At 34.3% G+C, this 24,508-nt stretch overlaps 1 protein-coding gene across 5 annotated transcripts; it reads right to left on the bottom strand.

The window, feature by feature from the left end:
- LOC125655776 (uncharacterized) lies at nt 1–16,504 on the bottom strand. Of its 5 annotated transcripts, none has more exons than XM_056143525.1 (11): nt 16,068–16,504; nt 15,039–15,144; nt 14,239–14,388; nt 14,015–14,130; nt 9,799–9,952; nt 8,858–8,980; nt 3,910–4,089; nt 2,841–2,953; nt 2,692–2,743; nt 1,714–1,801; nt 1–1,396 (listed from the first exon to the last, which is right to left on the bottom strand). In XM_056143525.1, exons 1-11 carry the CDS (start codon nt 16,101–16,103, stop codon nt 907–909), a joined length of 1,608 nt encoding a protein of 535 aa, XP_055999500.1. In that variant the 5' UTR covers nt 16,104–16,504; the 3' UTR covers nt 1–906. The 5 variants fall into 5 exon arrangements, with proteins under 5 accessions (XP_055999500.1, XP_055999501.1, XP_055999502.1 ...); XM_056143526.1 differs by having other exon boundaries at nt 14,239–14,370; XM_056143527.1 differs by having other exon boundaries at nt 15,039–15,124; nt 16,068–16,500.
- Nucleotides 16,505–24,508: the final 8,004 nt, after the last annotated feature.

The raw sequence follows: 24,508 nt of genomic DNA, 5'->3' as shown, positions 1-24,508 counted from the left end.
TCATTTTCAAATAATTTATTTTGAAATGTTTTGGCAAGGACATATATTCTCTATCTCTCTCCCCTCTATCTCTATCTCTCTCTTACATGCACATACACGAAAGAAGTGTTGTGACTTTCATACTTCTATTGCTGCAGTGGAATAAAAGTCTGAAATTTTCCATAACCATTTTTCATTGATCATCACCTTGTTAAATTTGACATTGTATACCACAATACAAGTGAAAGAGAAGTAAATATAACACCATAGTCAACTGTAAACAGGCCTTCCTCACAATGAAGTACCCTCCTCACAATCAAGTACCCTCCTCACAATCAAGTCCCCTCCTCACAATCAAGTACAGCATATTGTTTATTACGAGGGGAGGAGCAAGTTTACCACACCTTAATAAATGCGTTTGAAAAAATATATATAAGGTCTACATCTATCAAATATCGAATGACATATTTTACCGAGTTCAACTTTGTAAATAAAAATTCGATAGTCCTATTATTTCTGCAAGCGTTGTTTGTATTTAGTCTCATTTTTCTACAAAAAAATTCTTCCTTTATACTTTTACGCACATACATGTAAGAAGAAGAAACACATTTTTATTGCAAGGATATTATAAAACTTGCCGATAAATGACTTTGGATGACATTGAATGAGTAGCGCACGATACGACCATTGCTAGGGGTTCCGGAATGAAATAGATAAGAGAAAATGCAATTGCTGAAAAGTTTTCAGAAATGATAGAAATATCGAGGAGTTGCTGTATTTGGTAGTGTAAAAATCGAATTTTATGTACATGTATCACTGCTTGGTAAATTGACTCTCTTCCGCTGTTATAACATTACGCGAGAAGATATGTGCTTGGGTAACGTTGATCTCCTTGTATAACGTCGTGACTTACAGGTATAATATATTTCAAATCTGCAATGTTGTGAAGGTTTTATCGTAATGACATTCTTCATTATTAGGTAGCACTTTATTGTATCCATATTCTGAATCTAAATTGTTCCCTCCGGTTTTATCATACATGTTTTCTGTTTCCTGGTCATACTTCCGTCTGGTGACGTCATAATTGGATGAATCGTCGACGTGCACATGCAGGGCGTGGTGATATGTGTCATCTCTTTCTTTCTGTCTCGACTTTGTCTCTCGGAGATGATCATAATCTCCTTCCTCAGCGTCATTATAGGGACTACTGCAATCTTCATTCATTTCGTCTGCTACCTCATGACTAGGATGCGAAGATTCAAGAACCAAATAGTTGTTTTTCTGATCCCCCTCGGTATAATCAGAATATTTATCTTCAATTTTCTTTGATTCACTATTCGTTTGAACCTTGATTTTCTTTTCTGTGTTATTTGTATCTTGCTGCCTGTCATAACTATTGACGTGTTGACGTTTTTTCCTGAAAGGGCGAAAATTAACAAAAGTCACAGGATTTGATTTTGCAGTGAAGAACTTGAACAAAGTCAAATTCAATACCTTATTTTAGTTTTGAAAAGAACTTTTATGTACTATGCACATATAACAGACAAATTTGTATCTTATGACTATAATGCAGAATAAAGATGACTAAATTTGCGATCAATTTCTATTCCTCTTTCAAACTGATATTTTCTGAGACTCCATTCATAAACTTCAAAATTAATTTTATTGAAATACAGGTAGCTGGGGTATCATATAATGATATATTGTTTGAAGACAAGTTTGAATATACCATACCTTACATAAATGAACAACAATACACCCCCAATGATTCCAAACACAGTAATCGTGATGACTGGTGCAAGAATAGATTCAAGTGATTCACCTGAAATAAAGTCCAATCATCTGTCATGGTAACTAAATTCATATTAAGCATACATCTACACTGTTCATTTATTACGAATACTAGTATTCTGTTTTTAAAAAAAACAACATGAAATTGATTCCACGAAGCAAGCCATTGTTTATCTTATTCTAAATTTCATATTCTATATGAAAGGTGAAGATAACGAACAGTGACCAATCAGCAATAGAAATAGATAGTTGGATAAACACGGACCCCATGACACACCAGAGGTGTATATAGGATTTATGACATTAAACACTATTTGTAATCTCCATTTCTCATTCAGCAACTGTGTAAGACAATAAGTGGTCTTTTAAAAAAAAAGAACCAATGGCTACTTGAAACATGCCATAGAATTAGAACCCTGAGGTTGCGAAAATCATAATTTTGGTATATATCTTTCTGTTTTTCTTATATAGTATCAGCAAAATAAAATTCCAAATTATATACCTTTAATCACTATAACCATTTTGGCCCCACCCTGATACCAAATCCCTACCCCTGTAATCATGAAATTTCCAATTTTGGTAAAGGGATACCTGATCCTTCTGAACATTCATTTAGTTTCAATTTAGCAACAGTGCATTAAAAGATGTCAGTTAAATGTTTTTATAAGTTAAAAGCAAGGTGAAGATAACGAACAGTGATCAATCTCATAACTCCTACAAGCAATACAAAATAGATAGTTGGGCAAACACGGACCCCTGGACACACCAGAGGTGGGATCAGGTGCCTAGGAGGAGTAAAACAAATGTCCAATTGTTAACACACGACGGACTATGACGGGCACAAACCAATGACAATAAGTCACCTGCAGAGTGACTCAGGTGACCTAAAATGCTTGGTACAAGAATGTATGAATTACCTACCGTTTTCAGTCCTGGATGGAGTTGATAATTGAGTTGGTAATGTGACTTCTAGCTGTAACCGACATGAAATTCGATACAAAGTTAATTTGTACATTCAATTAATCTACATCAGATTTTCTCATTAAGATCATTAAAAAAAATCGCCTCACCTTGTTACAAAATACCACATTACGTAGCCTCTGGAGACATCTTGTGAATAGACATCCCGTTCTATTACATTTTTCACACATCAAAACTTGTGGTTTGTTTATATCGTATTGACCTTTCAATAAGAAAAATGAATTGTATTCACATTTTGTAAATGAACTGCACAATCTGTTTTTAACAATGCTACAGTTTATTGCTATAGGAGTAAGATATCCCTCACCCTCCATCCCCGGTCGACGCAAATTCCAAACTGTGCATAGTAGAATGATTATATTTCCTGGATGCTGTTTGGCGACCAAGTAATCAATTTTAGTCTATATACTATTTTTCCGGAAAGTAGTTTTAGAAGTAACAATGATTACATCTTTGACTTCACTAACATGATCATTATGAACAAGTGAATATAATGTACAGTGACCAAACTCTTAAATTCAGTAAAGAGTTGGAAAAAACCGGATCCTAGAAACACCAGGTGTGGGATCAGGTGATTAGGAAGAGTAAGCATCCCCTGTTGATCGGTCACACCTGCTGTGATCAGGCAAACCGAAGAGTACAGTATAACACGGATAAATTGAAAATAAAGGGCCAGCGAGAAACAGTTCGTTATAACCAAACTTCGTTATATCCAATACAATGTTCATTTTCCTCTCATAGGGGAATAATTATCACTTTACAATAGCCGTTAATTTCGTTTTGAGCATGTTCATTATAAGACTGTTTTAATGTAATTTGTAATCAAATGCAAAATGTAAAGTTAACACGAAACACGTCAGACAGCATTTAACCTAATGACAGGATGTATTTTGCAAATAAGATCATTATACTATCCATATAATGTGCGAAGTGCGGACTTTGAACAATACTGTTAAAACCCTTAAATACAAGTTTCTTTGTCAGGCTACTGACAATTAAGTTAATTTAAAAGTTTCAAGTCTCGTATAAAATCGGTATTTCACAATGTGGTTGGTATAATGATCTTGGTAAAGAAAAGTTTTACATTGTGAAAACATATGCTTGAAACATGGTTATGTCAATCATATTCAAAATGAAATTATATAGTGTATATTTCACCTCTGTCTTTCGAGAGATATCTTTCTCGTACAACTCCAACCCAGTGTTGATCGCCAAATGTTGCATTCACATATTGACAAGATAAGTCTGTGTTTGACATATTAACATTTCCAAAAAGATAGCGATTCCGTTTCTTACAGTTCGTCAGATGATTTCTCCATCCTGTATAATTGTTTAGACCTAAAATGATATGTAAAAATATGATGACAACACATGTACAGATACTAGTATCTCTCAGTACTATATCGATAATCAAATGTTATTTACTGAATATGGAGAAATATGCCCGAATGGTAAATGAGACTGGGATCGCAAAGTCCTCGTCCTTACAACGACCCCGGGGTTGGACATATTTTCTGATATTTCATTAACATTTTCATTATATATTTATCGTATTCTTTTCGCCTCTAATTCTAGAAGCACATATTCGCTTACATTTTCAGAAACAGACAAAGCATTTTTGTCCATGATTATTTCTAAAGATATGTGACGTCACATAACAGGCGCGGACCTAGAAATTTTTCAAAGGGGGGTTGAAGAGGAAATGCAGGGGCGGATCCAGGAATTGCGGTTACGGGGGGGGGGGCCACTTTATGAGGCAGTGGGTTTGAGTGCCGCCTTGAGGCTCCCAGGGGTGGGGGGCAGGGGGGTGAAGCCTCCGGAAGCTCTTGGATTTTACAGATTTTATAGGGCTTAAACTATGTCTCCTATTTAAGTCATTTTTACTATTTTCTATCATTACTAATAAGGTGAAATTAGTAAAATAACACAAATTTTAAGGGTTTTTGGAAAAAATTAAGTTCTCCCAATGAAGTAATTCAAGAAATCAAAAAGATTTTTTCATTCATTTCTCCGGGAGTGAAAGAAATTATTGCTTCTTTTATCGTTTAGTACATTTGTGTAAACAAGATACCACGATTTACCTTAAATTGAAAAATTTAGGGGGGGGGCACCAATTGCGCCTCTCCCCCCTCCTTAAATCCGCCACTGAAATGAGAGTTGTTATAACGTACGTTAACATAGTTAAACGACAACTTAACAGGAATGCTATCAATTTGTATTTCTAAATTCAAATTTGGATTAATGTTATTCTATAATTATCAGACATAGATTTGTCACTCTTGATTTTAAAACGAATCTTTTTTAAAATGCATTCCGATTTACTTCCAGTTTTTAAAAAAAAATAAAATGTAATATTACAGATATATATACAAACTATATAAAAGATAATATGAATTATCATCACCCGATAGAAATGTTGACGCACAATTGTATAAACAAAACCCATCGTCTAGGATTTTAATAACTCTATAGTCATTCTCTCTCTCTCTCTCTCTCTCTCTCTCTCTCTTTCTCTCTCTTTTAGCGAATCCAAAGGGGGGGGGGTGCAACCCCCGTAATCCCCTCTAGATCCGCCACTGCATAATGATTTCGTAGCTGAAGACCGGATACGTGGGGATCCGTGTTAGAATAGGTCATCAGTAACCATAGGTCATCAGTAACCCTTGCTCGTCGTAAGAGCCGATTGAATGGGGACGGTACTTCAGAAGAGACCGCAAAACCTGAGGTCCCGTGTCACAGCAGGTGTGGCACGATAAAGATCCTCTCTGCTCAAAGGCCGTAAATGCCGATCATGGGCCTAAATGTTGCAGCCCTCCACCGGCAGTGGTGACGTCTCCATATGAGTGACGAATTCTCCAGGTGAACGTTAGATAATATATACAATTAATCAATCTATAGAATCTATAGGGAAAGATCAAAATGCGTATCGATTTGTGAATATATGACAGATAAAATGACATTCGAATTATAATTCAATGAATGATACCATAACAGTAAAATACGATCAAGCATACATTTGTACGTGCCCAAATTTTGGGTATGAAAAAGAAAACAAGTTTATACGCTATCTCTAGTTGGGTAATATCTGTATTGTCTTGCATTGAGACAAAGAATATGAAGTATGTCAAATATAGAATCAACTAATATGTAAGATTATAGTTTATAACAAGAGGCCCAAGGGCCACATCGCTCACTCGAGTTACCTTGGCCCATATCTAAAGACTTTCCATATATATTTGCATGTAAAACCTTAGTCCGTATTATGGCCCCAACCTACCCCCGGAGGCCATGATTTTTACAAATTTGAATCTGCACTGTCAGGAAGCTTTCAGGTAAATTTCAGCTCTTCTGACTCATTGGTTCTTGAGATGATTTTCAGATTTTATATTTATTCTCATGTAAAATTTTGATCCCCTATTGTGGCCCCAACCTACCCCCGGGGGCCATGATTTGAACAAACTTGAATCTACACTATGTCAGAAAGCTTTCATATATATTTTAGCTCTTCTGGCTCATTGGTTCTCGAGAAGATTTTTAAAGATTTTCCTTATATATTTCTATGTAAAACTTTGATCCCCTATTGTGGCCCCAACCTACCCCCAGGGGCCATGATTTAAACAACTTGAATTTGCACTATGTCAGAAAGCTTTCATGAAAATTTCAGTTCCTCTGGCCCAGTGGTTCTGGAAAAGAAGATTTTTAAATGACCCCACCCTATTTTTGCATTTTTGTGATTATCTCCCGTTTGAATAAACTTCAAAGCCCTTCACCCAAGGATGCTTTTGGCCAATTTTGGTTATAATTGGCCCAGTGGTTCTTGAAAAGAAGATGAAAATGTGAAAAGTTTACAACGCCGACGACGACAGACAACGGACAAATTTTGATCAGAAAAGCTCACTTGAATCTTCGGCTCAGGTGATCTAAAAAGGCTTACGTAATTAAACACATAAATATTGCAATTTCATATACATATCGTATACTAGTATATTGTACCTTCAAAACAATCTGACACCACTGTGAGGAGCTAAGAGTAAAATGCTGACTTTGAAGCCTCCAAATCGGAGAGAGGGTGGAGCCTCTTGTCATTAGAGACTGTCAAAGGTAGAGCTTCTGGAGGGAAGTCCAACACATAGCTAATTCTATCTGTCATTTCAATTTCTGTATCTAAGTAGACTAGTTATGTGGCAGATAACATTATTTAGCCAGTCCAATGCATTACAAATATATTTACATTATTGATATTTTATAACTCAAAAGTTACTTATGACTTCTTTGAAGCATGTTAGTAATATAAAGCATGTTTTCCTTGCTAAACAGGACTCATATGTTATCAACAAAGTGGAATTGTAAATTAAAGGTAAGGGGTGTTATTCCTGAAAAGAGAATTAAATGACAAAATAACAAATTAAATATCCAAAGCACCTGGGGTCAGATAACGTGTGACATATAAGACAATGCTTTTTGAAGTCCTGACAAATCTATAATCATATACAAAAAAGTTTCAAAGCTAAACGTAAGAGGAAGGGAAAAGTATCTATGTTGTCCCTTTTACATCTAAATGTTTAGATGAGAATCAATTTCAAATATTGAAGGTATACCGTATACATAATAATTGTCAATCTCTTTGTCCCAGTAGATGTACATGTAAATCAGCATTATTTAGGATGAAAATACACGTGATTAACCCTATACAACCCATTATGATTACGTTTGCCATTGCAGCAACAACGCTTGTCATATAATGATAGGGGCCGGGTATGACTCGTGAATATATTTAGTGTAGATGCGTTCAGTCTGTGTTATTTTAAAGTCATTCTGCTGTTTATACGGATCTTTAAAGGACTATATTGTGTTTGGATAACTGTATATCTTAGCCAGAAACATCCCAGGCAGCCAAGATGTCAGAAATTGAAATGACAGAATAAATTCACTCCAAACGTTTCACCCTGACAGCCTCTCAAATTAGGAGGTCCAATTTGAAGGCTTTAGAGTCAGCATTTTACATCAAGTCCCGGTCATTACATATGAAATAAATTTTCAGACCAAAGCATCTTCACTGGGATGCTTTTGAACTGGAGTATTCCAAAATGAGCGTATGTAAAACTTATACGGTACCAATTTTGATGCACCAGATGCGCATTTCGACAAATAATGTCTCTTCAGTGATGCTCAACCGAAATGTTTGAAATCCGAAATACCTATGAAGTTTTAGAGCTAAATATAGCCAAAAACAGCGTGCCAAAGGAGTGGAGCCAAATTCGTCCAAGGACAAGAGCTATGCATGAGGGAGATAATCCTTTATTTTGAAATGAATTTCTAAATTTTATAACAGCAATTAAATATACATCCGTATTTTCAAGCTAGAAACGAAGTACTTAGCTACTGGGCTGTAGAGACCCTCGGAGACTAACAGTCCACCAGCAGAGGCCTCGACCCAGGGGTCATAATGTAAAACTTATACGGTACCAATTTTGATGCACCAGATGCGCATTTCGACAGATAATGTCTTTTCAGTGATGCTCAACCGAAATGTTTGAAATCCGAAATAACAAGTCAATGAAGTTTTAGAGGTATTTAGGGAAAAACAGAGTGCCAAAAAAGTGGAGTCAAATTCGTCTAAGGATAAGAGCTATGCGTGAGGGAGATAATCCTTAATTTTGAAATGAATTTCTAAATTTTATAACAGCAATTAAATATACATCCGTATTTTCAAGCTAGTAACGAAGTACCTAGGTACTGGGCTGTAGAGACCCTCGTAATAACCGAAAATTTTATTTTTTTTTAAATCTAATTATCTGTAATTTTGAGTAACATCCAACATGGGTTTCCTTTCCCTCTAATGTAACATACTTCCAATGTTATTATAGGAGACACGGTTCTCGTTTTCAGTATATAGTTATGGGATACAGTGTTATTATAGGAGACACGGTTCTCGTTTTCAGTATATAGTTATCACATGTAGGGATATCAGTCATTCGTATAGACTCTCTTAAGAAAAATATTTATTCATATTCCAGTCAAAATATCAGCAGCTTACTCGTTTAGTATTGTAAATATATAAAAGTATCAGAGAAGTTAGAGTGAAATATAAGGGATATTAACTCACTCTCTTTTCCTTGACAGACCGCTTTCAAAGCCGTGTTGCAAGTCTTTTCTTTAAAAACTTTACTTTGAGCACCACATTGTAAGGATAGGCAGTAATTATCTTGTGAATAGAAAACCTCTGTTCCTGAAAATATATAATTCAATATGACACCATGCTATTCCAGAGAATAGAACATAAACTCACAATAAATAAAAAATTCGCTCTGTGTACGTTTCATGAGAATTTTTTGGTAACATTGCTTCTACTCTACTTCAGAATGTATATGGACTATGCCCTGTCGGAAAATGTTGATAAGCAATAACATCACGCAAGAAATAAATATGTTGCCTTAATGTATCCGAACGCATTTTCCTCTTTCACTTTATTTTCCACAACTGAAAACCATTTGTGATTTCTTCGGTCGAAATTGTAATTTCCTTGATAAAACGTTTAACGTGATGATAAAGTATAAAATCTGAGATTAATAATAGCAGACTATTAAAACATTTCAAACATAGTATGTTGCACAACAACAAAATACTTCCACTAACATTTATAAGCCTATACTATATCAGTTATTGGATTTCAAACGTTTAATTACCATAGGATTAAACATTCTTTTTGAAGAATTCATCGATGTGTAAACTCTGGACATTTTACTTTCAAACTGAATAAAAGTGCGAAGCACTTTTATGTTAAGTTTGTGAGTAAAATGTCCAGAGTTTACACATCGATAAATTCTTCAAAAATAATGTTTGATTCTTATAATTCCAATTCGTTCCCTGTATTATCAATTTCAATAATTTGAATAGTTTCCCCGCACTATGTTATTTGTGTTCAGTCGTGTATGTATACATAGCGGTTTTGGATTTATTGATGTGTAAATTCTCGTTTAGATTTATCTTTGTCCAATCAAAACAATTGTAATAAATAACATTGGAATTATATAAATTTATATTTACCTGTTGAAAACACATTAACAGTTGTATTGCCCCCACATTCAGTTGATAATACATCATCGAAATGATTATTGCAGGTGAAGTTGCAAAGTGTAGCTGACGTCGTTGACATCATTCTGTTGAGGTAATCGTTGTTCAAACAAAAACAACTTCCTGACTGAAAAATAACTATCTTTCTGAATAATAATTAGTTAGTGGCGGATCCATACAATGTTCATAGAGGAGTTGCGATCCTAGTTTGGCAACGTTCCCGCTCCGAAAGAGCCAAAATTGGCAACCCCCATTTTCTTTAAAATATGTTCACCGGAAGGGGGAGGGGGTTACAACCTCAATAAACCCCCTCTATACCCCTCCCATTGTTAAGTTTTGTCTGTTTTGCTTTTTGTGTTTCGTTAGAAATGAGACTTCCACTATTCAAACATTCAGATTATATATTTGTAATTCCGTGGACATCCGGGTTAGGATAGGTCCTAGGTACCACTTGTTTGTCTTAAGAGGTTACTAAACGAGGCGGTCCTTCGGATGAGACCACACAAACCGAGGTTCCGTTTCCCACCAGGTGCACCACCATAAAAATCCCTCCCTGCTCAATGACCATATGTCTAAAATTTGCAGCCTTTCGCCTACAATAATGACGTATCCATACAGGTGAAATATTCTCGAGATGGACATTAAAAAGTATACAATCCATCATTAATTTGTTTGACCTTGAAAAGGAACAAAAATTCACCTTCAAAACTAGTACATCATCTATATTTTATGCTTAGACTTCTAAAGTATGTTAAAATATCATTACAAATAATTACAAAATTTTACGCATTTTTATAGCTCTCTGTTTTTGGATGATTTAATTTGTTTGACCTTGAAAGAAAAAAAATGTATTGACCTTGAATACTAGCACACCATCTTTATCTTAGACTTCAAACTTATGTTAAAACATTATTAGATAAAAGGTGAAGATAACGAACAGTGATCAATCTCATAACTCCTATATGGAATACAAAATAGATAGTTGGACAAACACGGAGACCTGGATATATAACAGAGGTGGGATCAGGTGCCTAGGAGGAGAAAGCATCCCCTGTCGACCGGTCACACCCGCCGTGAGTCCTATATCTTGATCAGATAAACGGAGTTATCCGTAGTCAAAATCAGTGTGCCAAGAACGGCCTAACAATCGGTATGAAATAAGTCATACAGCAACCCAATGACAGGTTGTAATGGCAAACTAGATTGTTGCATGTAAGGATCATAGAATTTGCGAAATGCTGACTTTAAACTTTAAATACAATTATAAGTACGGATTTATATAGCCCTCTCTTTTTTATGTTGCAAATTGTTTGACCTTGAAAGGGAAAATAGAGGGGGAAAATGATCTAGAAATCTAGTACATCATCTTTATCTTTAGACTTCTCTCACACTGATACTTCAGTGCGAGATTCATTTGTTTGTCAAACTAGATCGGCCATATAATTTGCGAAATGCTGACTTTAAGCGAGATTGTTGAAACTTATGTTCGTCAGTACCCTGCTTCGATTTAAAAACTGTATGAAAATAAATATTGAAATGATCGAGAGAGCATAAGTGTGATTTTGGAGTGATGAAAGTTCAGTTTACGAACTACGATGTCCAGAAACAGTCATTGTGTCAGAGTCTTTCTCCATGGTCTTACAACAACGGCATCTCGGAATCCATTACCTCCTATAACTACGCAGGATTGTGTTTGGGACACCCCCCCCCCCCCCCCCCAGCAAATTTAACGTTATATTACTCAGAAGAATGTACCATTATTTTGGTTTAGAAACCCTTCGACATGTATGTAGGAAGTGTTCTATCTTATGGAAGTGAAATTTGGGGGTTCCGCAAACTACTTGCAATCGAAGGCTTACATTTATCTTTTCGTAACACTGTGCTAGGTATAGGGTCACAATTCCATGTATATGGATCGCAGGCTGTGGAAATCCATTTGTCATGCAAAGAAAATAAAAAAAATAAAACCATGACGCACAGGCGTAAACTACTAAAAACAGAATATTGCATTCGAAAAGTCTCGTATGAATAAATGCGATGTGAAACAGACGCTGGGCCAGGACATTGGACACGCGATGTAAAAATGAAGGGTTTGATGAAATTGGATGAATTAGAAATCTACTAACACCGTACAATTTATATCTACCTTCAGGAATACAATTCCACACAAGGACAATTATTCAAAATGATACCTTTGTACATATAAGCACTTTGTACATCACAACTTTTGTAATTTCCAATCATGTTTAACAAAACCAATTCAGCATAAACTAAAATAGCTTATATTTCTCCCATTAGGCTTTCTGTTTGAATCTTGGGCATCACAGACAATGTGAAGGTCGTGACACCCCAACATATCGAAGATGAATTTCATTTTATCAAAGAATGCCTGAAATATCCTCAACTGAGGAGAAGATAATATCGATGAATAATCATATTATTTTTGCAAGTGCATTTAGATTAATCCAGTTATTTGGTTCACAGCACATATCTACAGCGGTTGACCTTGGGAAATATATTCATCACGGTCTTAACTCGTGGAAGTAGATTCATTGTACGTCTATGATATTACCCCTCCCCCTTTTTTCAAATGACAAATTTTGCTCTCTAACACTAATTCACACTGTTTTACAAATAAATATGTAGATCTAATATGTCTTACGGTGTGACCGTGTTTGAAAGCGAAGCAAACAATATTGGCATTAGTATCTAGATCCACAACAGGACTAAAAATATCCCGAAATATTAGCACATAATGTGTGAGGACAGAGCTCAATCAAAGTATTCTAACTTTAGACATTTTTGATCTGCCTATTCATTGAACGCGGGAAACTCTATGCAACTGATGTAAACAGTGTATTGCTACGTCATATTCAGCGTCGGTGTTTAGCAAATATACAAACATAGGAGACATAGCACAATTCGCGTTAACCGAAGAGTGATTTTATATGATTTAGGAAAAAAAGATTTACATGCTTTTACGGATTTTATGTAACATCTCAGAACGACGTGAACTAGGGTAGACGAGATTCAAAATGGAGAAATACATGTTCACGCGCTAGAATTCGAATCGACGCCATTGGGACCAAATATTTTCAAGTTCCATAGGTATGGTTTAATTTTTCATTAGTTTTCTATATTTTCCTTTTAAACATGTATATACGTGTTACCAATAGGGAGAGCTCCGCTCTCACGGCCTTTCGGGCCGTGAGAGGGCTTCGTCCTCTATATTTGTATATTGATGGACTGTAAAGGTCTAGGTTATTTTTACTTAATAAACTATATATTGTCTTATTCATCAGATAATACTTAACTTTTGAAATGTGCAGTGCTAAAAGAAGTTTATACAAGTATTTTGCACTGTTATCTGAAATCAACGGCGAATAGAGAACACTATAAAAGAGATATTGTGTTTTTGTTTAATAAAACTTAGTTTGTAAGTAGATACTGAAAAACATCCCCCAAAAAAAATCCGAACTTTATCAGCCCACATTTAGAAACATCTTACGCACTTTATGTAGGTAGTTAAGATTACAAACTGGATTATGTTAAAATGTAAGGAAAGTAAGTGATGTTATATAATGAATAGGAGGAAATGAATTGGATCCCACTTTTATGTACTAAATTCTAGCTTATTTTGTGTATAGTTGAACATACATAACCTATAAATAACATCTCCTTACATTGAAAAAGCAATGCTATAAATATTGTATATAGATGATAATATTATCAGAAATGGTGTTATTCTTGTACAATTATGAATCAAACAAATAAGAAAGAAATTATTGCAGATTACCAGCGACACCCCTTGAATCATATATGTGTAAGTAAATAAATGACGCTATAAATAATTGTCTTACATCAAAAAATAAATCTTTAGATTTACTGATAAAATACTGACAAAACTAAGTATTGATGCAATACAGCAATATGAATCTGTGTTGGTGAATATTAATACTCGGTGATAGGACATTCAGCGTGACTTGTACAAACTGTACACTAAATAATAAATTCGCACTTTTCAGTTTACAAAATGTACTAAATGGTCACTTTATGGCCACTGTAAATACATTAAATGACCGATTTCTGTCATTCAGTTGCTTTGCGGTTTCCATACTGAATTTTATGATACAATGTGTTCAGTGACTCTGAAACATAAATATATTCACGTGTATGTTAGCGTTCATACCTGTACAGCGAAGGTTGCATAATCGTCCGAACCACAGAGCTCCTGGCACAATCCAGCAGACGAATTGACCATATTAAAGATCCGGACTGCAGTCACATCTGTCATCTTACAACAACCTAAATTGATTATTAATCATACATGTATATCAGTAGGTGCATGTTCATAAACCATTTCCGGTATTTCAATTCAATAGCATTTTTATACTTTGGATACATGATCGATACCTATTAATTTGATCCACTTCGAAATGCGTTTGTAATTGCCAGTCCAGTAGTATCCATCTGATTGTGCTTTCTTAATTGTCAAGCTATCGTTTTTCTCTTGGCATGCTTCACGTGCTTCAAACCAGGTGTAACCTATTGATGTGCTAAAAACTATTTTAAAAACGTGATTTAAAACATTTCATTTATATTAAAATTTGGCCATTTCTTTGTAAGGTTAAATATAGTACATTGTATATGTAACTGAGCTTGGATAGATAGCCTTCAGTATACTATTCAAACAGCATACCGTCTGAAGTACACAACATTCCAAGATTAAAATAGATACACGGAAAATGTAAATTTGTGTGTATAATATAAGAGGGTAATTCAAGTGTTCAACAAACAGCAAAGCGTGGATGAAAATACAAAATATACATTTATGGTAGGCCTATATAGAGATTCAGGTCAGAGAAGCAATAATTTTACACAGAAGTGTTTTTACAAACAGAAGTACATTATATAATGATGGTTTTAGGGACTGAATTGAACAGAGATGACACTCTCTGGGAGAGTTTTTTGTGCCGCTTTCTGGATAAGCTGGATTAATTTCTTAATGTCAAAAGTAGTTGTTAGTGCACATGTCCCAAACCCATTAATTATAAAGTGAATACGATGCCATGCTATTAGCAATAAAAGTCATAAAACTATTCTTCCTCTATGAAAAAATACCTTTATATCTTCAATCTCTAAACCCCAAGTACATAATACTAGTTTTTTTTTTTTTACAATGTAGCGGGAAAAAAAACATTTGAAAAGGTTACCGTTAGAAAACGAGGTATATATGCAAATCAGAAGAAGACTTTCCGTCAGAATGAAGCGTTTCCTGGTCATCTTCGTCTCAAGTTGCCTAGGTAAAAACACAGAAACCTATAGGAAATTATAAAACTTTTATGAATTGAAATATCGATCCCCAACATGACGAAAGCGCTTACAGTTTTTTTTTTATTGTGCGAACTGTGTCATTCTTGAGATTGGATTTTAAATATATATAAATATATTGAATACACAAAACATGGAATACAAAACAATTTCACCATTTCTGTGTTCCATGGTAAACACACCTTTGTTTAATTAAGAAACATGAAGTTCACATGAGCGCGATACTTCACGTGATAAGATCACAATGCCGAGACGGATCCCAAACAGTCCATTAATGTGCTGTCATATTTTTGTAGTTACACCCAATCAGTCAGAATTATAATTCATAACATTGTTTTCAATATGAAATCGGTAGTCATGGGCGGATCCAGGAATTGCGGTTACGGGGGACGCCACTTTATGAGGCAGGGGGTCTGGGGGCCCAGGAGGAGAAGCTCCTGGATTTTACAGATTTTATAGGACTTGAAATATGTCTCCTATTTAGGCATCTATTCTATTTTCTATCATTTTTTATAAGGTGAAATTAATGAAATGACGCAAATTTTAAGGGTTTTTGGAAAAAATTAAGTTATCCCATCAAAGTAATTCAAGAAATCAAAAGATTTTTTCATTTATTTCTCCGGGAGTGGAAGAAATTATGGCTTCTTATATCGTTTAATACATTTTTCTAAAGAAGATACCACGATTTACCTTAAATTGAAAATTTTAGGGGGGGGGGGGGCTGCTCCTACCTTAAATCTGCCACTGGTAGTGTTGATGAACAAAGACGGTATCAGTGATAGATAGATACACACCAACACGTGTCTCACACTTGTCAGCCGTGATTTCAATCCTAGTGGTGTTTTCCGTACATTATGGCGATAAGGAACGGATTGTTGTCGAGAAATAAAGATTGATAAAGGTGGACATACCTGTGCTTCTTTCGTTGACCTTAATTTAGATTCCATTGTTCCCGAGTCTCGTTTTGTTAGTTTCGGAATGAATGGAATTCACTTCCTTGTTGACTATTTCGAGGGAAGTGCAATATCACGTCGTTTATGGAGGGTGAATTAATCACAGGATGTACGGTTACAACACAGCTTTACACTAGCTAGTTGACAAGGCAAATTACGTGTTTTCCTCGGTCTTTATACCGGATATTGCTTGATGATTTAAAAATCTTCTCTGGAGATGAAGGCGTTGGGCACGAAAGCCTCTTAGTATTACATGCATGTGAAACAAATTCATCCTTCACTGTCTCGTAATTACGAGAAAATATTTCGTAGTTACGATAAAATTATCTCAAATTTACGAGAAAAGATATCGTGATTAGGAGAAAACAATCTTGTTATTACGAGATGATTATCAGAAACGATCTCGTATTTACGAAATAATTATCTCAAAATTACGAGAAAACATCTCGTGGTTTCAAGAAAATGATATTCAATTATGAAAAAAGATGAATAATTGTTGGTCGTATGATATCTCGTTATATAAAAGTTTTGATTGAAGTAGTTTGCGATGACTTGCCGATCGCTATCGGTTTTAGTAGCGTTCAACATAGCATGTTTATTGAATACACATCAACATGATCAACACAGCTGCTAATGAATGTACCATACGGTTTTAGCTTGCCATAGCCGTCAACATGCCACATGGAATTAGGACAAGGATTTGAGTAACGTCGTCTTTTTAATCTTTTACACACTCTGGACTTCATGACTTCCGGGTCCAATAATTTTGTTAATTGGTAAACAGTGTCCATTATGATATTGGGACACGTCTGTACACACCTTTAAATGCACCAAGCGATAATTATCAAGGCTCCTGATACTTAATAAAACTAGCTACATACAATAGATTATAATATTTCTTCCTTCGAAACTATACCACGGATTTCATTTAATAGTCTGTTGAAATATCAATAATAATTCCCTCACAGAGAGAGAGAGAGAGAGAGAGAGAGAGAGGCGGTATGGAAAATATGAAAGCAGGGGAGCTGCCATGTGCCTCACACAGGGATTTGCAAGGACCCACCGGGGGGGGGGGGGGTTAAGGCAGCTCCCAGGAATTTTGCTTTTAGCCCCATTCAACCCCTTAAATAAAATCCTGCATCCGACACTGTAGCTGCAAATCTGTGGCTCTCTGGGAAATAGTGGGACAGACCAGACCATTTAAAACTGACAATGTGCGTTTTCGAGTCGCATAAGACAGTCCCCAACTTTGTTTATCCACACATACATGTAAGGTTTGATAAAAATAGGTTGTCACTCGGGTTGATCTACGGGTAAAGGAATTTCATTTTATATGCCTATTTTTTTTCTCGTAAATGCGAGATGTTTTCTCGTAATAACGATGTTTTCTCGTAATAACGAGACATATTCTCGTGATAACGAAAGCTTTTCTTGTAATTTCGAAATGATGATTTCGCAATAACTAAGATCTACTATCGTAATTACAGGATGCTTATCTCGTAATTTCGAGATGGAGAAGTCTCGTGGGGATCCTGGTTATAATTGGTCCTCAGTACCCCACCCCCCATCCCCCGGGACCCGGGTTAGAATAGGTTCTCAGTACCCTTTGCTTGCAGTAAAAGGGGTACTGACTAAATCCCGGTCTCGGTCCCGGTCTTCGGTCTCGGTCCCGTGACTAAAACCCGGTCTTCGGTCCCGGTCCCATATACTTTTATTCAATAAAAATAGAATATATCAGGATATTTGAGCCCCATTTCTCAATAACTTAGGTATGACACCTCATGCCTGCATTCTGCTGGTAATTAGATTGATCATATTATTTCTTCTTTTGTAAAATAATATGTGAAAACTCCGGGACCGGTGGGACCGAGAAGTGAAAACAGTGCTAAAAGACGGTCCCGGTCTCGATGTTTTTTTATTTTTCTAAATAGCCGCTTTAATCTACTTTTTATGAGAAAAAGATAAGAGTGTTATATTCAATGACATTCCTTTGTATGCACATGTATGTTTCTGATTTATTGTATGTTTGTGTTTTATTCCAATTTTCCTTTTTAATGTCAAAATCGAACTCAACTACGTGATTTTTTTTCTCCCAAATGAACGCGTTACAATACATTTTCATAAAAAGATAAGGATGTAGAAGAGAAATGATATATGTATTATCCTGGTGTATTTGTTTGTAATTTACTGTTGGATGTAGTATTTACAAAATTAAGTCTTTTTTACATTTCACCTGACCACACGATTGATAAAATTTTCAAATCCAATGTTGGTGTATTCCGAACCGGGTCTCTGTATAGGTACATGTATACGCGGGTTACTGTTCTCTCTCTCTCTCTCTCTCTCTCTCTCTCTCTCTCTCTCTCTCTCTCTCTCTCTCTCTCTCTCTCTCTCTCTCTCTCATTTACGAGTGTATAGTGAGAATCGCATTAATTTGTTAAATTATTATGTTATATTAGTTGTTTTAATCAGGGAAGAAAAGCCTCTATGTAAATATTAGACATGAGTCCAGAATGTACGATGTATGAAGTACTTTAAAAAAATATGTTCATTAGTGAAATGGAAAAAAAAAAAAAATATTGTCCTTAAATTTTATTATGATTATTGAAACATGATGGATAATTGTTGTTGACAGCGAAACAAAATTAATGTGCACTCTAGTCAACAACCCCTCCCCCGCCCCTTTCCAGAAAGATTCTGAATACAAGAATGATGCTTTTGAAAAGCAAATGTTATACCCCCGTAATCGGATATTCGGGGCGCATTTATATAGTTTTTGGTCCATCCGTCTTTTTGTCAGCAAAAACTTGAACCTTCGGCACAACTTTTGAATGCATGTTGATAGGGTTTTCATATTTCACATGTGTACTCCCTGTGACAAGACCTTTCTTTACATGCAATTCTTCACCTTTCAAATTTGACCTACTTTTGAAAATCTTTAACTTTAGCCATAACTCTTGAATGGTTAGTAAAAATACACGAGGGTATAAAATGCTTCACGCAGGCATACTTTTCATGAAGTGCTAACAGTACCGTAGGCCTATTTGTATTTTCAAAACTGAAATTTATTTCTTAAATAAATTTACATGTATGTCTTGCATATTTATAAATGTAGATTTCATTGTTTGTAAATTTATCAGTTTATGTCAAATTTATGTATGCACTTTGAAATATAAGATATTTTGAAAATAGGAAACCAACAGTTTTTGTGCAGCATAATTAATACATATATGTTTGCACATATACGTATATAACTATTCACAATAAATATAGTTACAACATAATATTACAGTTAAACATACCATAGGTTATTTGAAGATCATCTAAAGTCAGAGAGTATCTTCTGTATAAGTATACAGAATCTGAGAATTTTTGGTGAGCATGTGCTCTATGTATGACACACTTTTATAGATACTATAAATATATTAGGTGGACTTTTTTTTAAAGAATTGTATCTAAAAGAACCACAACTGAAAAAAAGAAAGAAAACTAAGTATGAAATAAGAAAGGAAGAAATATTTTATAGTTATTATTTATTGGTTATATACAACTATACCCATATAAAGAGATCGGGTTCGGAATACCAAACATGAATCTTTGAAAACTGATTTTGACAGGAATAGAAGAAATAAGATAAATGAACAAATAAACTAACTACAAATTACAAACAAATACACCAGGATAAGTACATATATATTATTTTCCTTCTACATCCTTATCTTCTAATGAAAAGGTAGTGTAACGCGATCATTTGGGACAAAATGTACATGTAGTTGAGTTCGATTCTGACATAGATACATGTATAAAGAATATTGGAATAAAAAACCTATACACACAATAAATCAGAAATATATGTATACAAAGGGATGCCATTGAGTATCACGTCCTTATATTTTTTATGAAAAGGTAGATTAAAGCGGCTATTGAGGAAAAATGTCGAGACCGGGACCGGCTTTTAGCATTGTTTTTATTTCTTGGTCCCACCAGTCCCGGAGTTTTCACATATTATTTTACAAAACAAGAAAATAATATGATCAATTTACTATCCGAATACAGGCATAATATGTCATACCTAAGTTATTGAGAAATGGGGCTCAAATATCCTGATATATTCTATTTTTAATGTCTTTTTAAACAATCCTGAGTGTTTATAATTCTTCCATCTGTATATGACTCACCATTATTTATTTATATTACTTAATCATCTTAAAAAGAAACCACAACATTACAAATGTCCCAAGTAAATATGTCCTATTGCTCCTCTTTCCGTGTCTTTAACATCTAGCGTCCCTCGTCACCCCGTTTGTTTGTGCTACTATAGTACGGAGCATTTGTTAACTTCCTTATTTTATGAATGCGAGGTCTCTGTTCGTCTGTCACACCACTAATACAGAGGATTTCACAACTATTAATGTCTATAACATCTGGCATAAATTATATTGCATATAAAACACCACCACAACTAAAATCCTCAATGGCGGATTAAGTGGGCTTACGTCAGTTCACGTATTGTGTGTATGTCTGTGTACATGTATATATATATATATATGTATGTGTGTGTGTGTCTGTGTGTGTTTCCGTGTTCGTTTTTGCGTGTTTGTGTCTACCCCTCCCCCCCTCTCTCTCTTTCGCTGTGTTTCTTTTCAGTTGAATGATTTCAGCTTTAACTGAAATATTTTTTTTTATTATTTATTAATTTTTTATTTCACAAATATTGACATAAGACAGAAGAACATTTACCATTTTTTTCTAACCACTTTCACACACTTTCATACTCACACTCATACATTTGTTGGTAAGTGCTTGCATTTTTAATATAATTGTAAGAGAAAAATGATAACAATACAGAGCTCGAGTAAATAGATAAAAGTACATGTGGCTTCAAAAGTAGGGAAAAAACATTGCTTGAAATAGCAAAATTATGATTTTTTTATGTTGTCAAAAAGTGTTTTCCATACATGCCAGGTATTTTCAAAATTTTGTATTTCTAAATTCTGATACGCAATGTATTTTTCAACCTTGTATTTGTTGTATAGATAGAACAATAATTCCAAGAATCTTGGCAATTTGTTTTTGTTTGTTTTTTTCAAACAAGAAAAAATATATTGTTTTGTATAAAGGATAAGGAAGTTTACAATTCTGTTGCCTTTCGACAATGGGAGTTCACCTAATAAAATATTAAGTACATTAAAACCTATTCTTTTGGAAGTTGTTTTATAAATGTGCATGCTCAGATTGCTCCAAAATATAGATACTTTTTCCACAGCCAATGAAAACGTGTTGAATTGTCTCAACTTCATCATTACAAAAGGTACAACAATCAAAAGACACAACATTGATTTTTTTAAGATAATAATTGACAGGCAGAATTCTATGAAGTAATCTATATTGTAACCATTGGATAGTAGAGTCCTTGGTAGTCTTAAAACATACAGTAAAGGCATCCTTAACACATATTTCTATTCCATAAGCTTGTATATTACAATATAACAGTATATTGAGTGCAATATCAACTCATCTGAAATTGTTTGAAAACAAAGGTTTATTCAATAGATCTTTTACACCTTATATTCCATTATATTATAAACCTTTGATTTTGCAAACTAAATGTACTAAATCTGTTTACAAACAGTTAAATGTAAACCATGATATACCTACTTCTGTTTCAAAGTGGAATTTAGATCTGGTAACTGAAATATTTTAATTGAGTAAACATCTCATAACGTCACGCTGATGTTCGTTTAACGGTTTATTTGATAACTTACAAAAAGTAAATCTACGTGCATCTTTTGGATTCAAATATATTGGGGTTTACATTTCCTTATAACTGTGGTTAAAAGCCTTCTACTGTATCTGGCACGAGGGTAATCCGGACCAATAACAGAATTAGGGACTGGTTTGGGACCCAAAATTTCCAAACAATTGAATTATAAACTATTAAAAGATTTAGCAATTCATTAACAATAAAATACATCAATTTTGTAGCGAATTCTCTACTGCTTTTTCACTGTTAAGTTGAATTAATACTGTTCAGGGCCCATATTTACTACAGTTCGTAGACGTAAACGTAGCGTAAATCTAGACGTAGCGTACGTTTACGTGTTGGACGGTATTCACGAAACAGTCGTAGACGTAGATTTACGTCAGAAATAAGCGTAACTCTACGTGTGCTACACTAGTACACGTAAGCTGATCGTAACTTTAAGAATAAACAAAGCAAATGGCGACTTGTCATTTTTATCGATAATTTCTTGCGTAAAGACCTTACAAACCCTCTAGATGGATATAAGCTGGTTAGTAATACACAAATTAATTGTATTTATTCAGATTATCGTTTTCTTTGAGATCATCTGCAATTGTGTGACAATTCTCAAAATTTTGAGCCCGATCTAATATACCTTGTGGCGGATCACAGTCTGATTTAAAATCAAACCTCTCACTTCGCTCGATATACGGACAGTCGCTGTCCGTATATCGAGCAAAGTGCGAAATTTGATTTTAATCACACTGGGTGGATCTAACCTTGCCTTTAGAAATAATTGGGAAGCTTTTTATTTTAGTCATGCAGGTTATTTAAAAAAAAGAATATTTGCCATTTATCTTATTATATAGGGTAGGTCTAGCATCTTTCAGGGAAATGCATTTTTTTAATTTTCCGAACATGGTGGAATTAATGTATATATATGCAATCAAACATGCAATGTTTTAGATTTGAAAAGAAGAGAGTCACTGTGTGTACAAGAATACATGGTGATCGACAGCTATAGAAAAACTATTTCTACTTATAGATATGTGATCTTTACTTTGTGGTTATAAGCAAATATTGGTAGTCCAAATAACTATTTGTTACATTGTTACTTACACAACAGGGAAATGAGCCTCTAAATAAATATTTCTTTAAAAAAAAAAAGATATGCATTTCATTCCAAGAATACAATTTGGTGTAATTTGTTTCAGAGAGCAATTGTGATGCCTACTAGTGTAGTCATGTGTAGACTTTCAATCTTTCAGAGTGCCATTTCCTTTAACTATAATCCTACAGGAGTCAAACCTTCATTGATAATGCATATATATGAATCTTTCTACCATTCATGATTTGTATGTAATTGACTTTTATATGTGATTAGCTAGGTAAAAGTCTTTGCAGTGTATATTACCAAACTCCAAGGATGATGCCTTCAACATACATATTATTTTGTTGAAGTCCATCCCCCCCCCCCCCCCCCCCCAATTTACAAAAATCTCGCTGATAAAAGTTCATTCTGAAGGCTTCTCACATTAAACCGACATATGTACTAATGCTCCTCTTTACAAATTTTAACCCACCAGACAACTTTGTTGACAAATATTTAAGATTTATTTATTATGTCATCATTTTAATATCAAGATGTTAAAATCATTCTAGAAATGGAAGTAATACATGTACATGTCAATATCAATAACAACATGAAAATTCATCTAAGAATTTATCTATTAACAAATATAATTACATGTACATAATTGTATGCATAACAATGCATGTACATGTACTTAATTTCTTAAACATGTATTGTAACATTCTAATTACATGTACATAATTGTATGCATAACAATGCATGTACATGTACTTAATTTTTTAAACATGTATTGTAACAAATTCTATTTTGCTGAATATCAAACTTTTTTTAATTTTAATGTCAATTTTTAAATGTCCATATGATATATAAATGAATAAATAAATATATAAGATGACATCAATGTAGCAGATGGACCATCAGCATGGATTGATCAGTGGATAGAGTACCAGACTACGGGTCATGGGTTAGATTCTCAATCCTGCCATATATTTTTGAATCATTCCTCTGCTCGTCCTTTTACACAATCATGGCAATGGAAGATAAACATTTCTCGGTTTCGCAAAAGATTTTTCAGGCCATTACAGCAATGTACCCATAGACCTAGAAAAATAATAGTATTACATTGATTTAAATAAACAACTGTCATTACACTGCAATCAAATTTCATAAGGCTTGAAAAATACATGCAACATAATTGTTAGTTAAATAAACTGTAAAATTGTGATAATACTTATTTTATTTACTGTATATTCATCTACCGTACACCATATCTGGGAAGATGTCATGTGGAAATGTGGAAGAGATGGGAAGATATTTTTTAATAATTTCTTTTTTAATTTTTACATGTTTTTTTGTTATGCTTCAATACTGTACAGCAAGTGACCACAGGAGAGAATGAAATGTATGTATGATTGATTGTCCGTTTGTTTATTTGTCTGTGTGATTATATTGTATGTGTCAAAAAACAAATAAATTATAAAAAAAAAAAAAAAAAAAAAAAAAAAGTATCACCTACAATTTCTAATTTTAATGATTTATAACCCAAGAGCCCATATTAAGAAA

Source organism: Ostrea edulis, chromosome 7 (genome assembly GCF_947568905.1).
Source record: "Ostrea edulis chromosome 7, xbOstEdul1.1, whole genome shotgun sequence".
Lineage (NCBI taxonomy): Eukaryota > Metazoa > Mollusca > Bivalvia > Ostreida > Ostreidae > Ostrea > Ostrea edulis.
Note: the sequence above shows the minus strand (reverse complement) of the source record. Positions and strands in the feature narration are given on the sequence as shown.

Coding starts and splice junctions, on each gene's coding strand:
- LOC125655776 (XM_056143525.1), bottom strand. CDS start 16,103: ATGGAATCTAAATTAAGGTCAACGAAAGAAGCACAG. Junction 8,981..9,798: donor TGTTAATGTGTTTTCAACAG/GTAAATATAAAT, acceptor ATATATTTTCAG/GAACAGAGGTTTTCTATTCA. Junction 2,744..2,840: donor ATGTGGTATTTTGTAACAAG/GTGAGGCGATTT, acceptor TGTCGGTTACAG/CTAGAAGTCACATTACCAAC.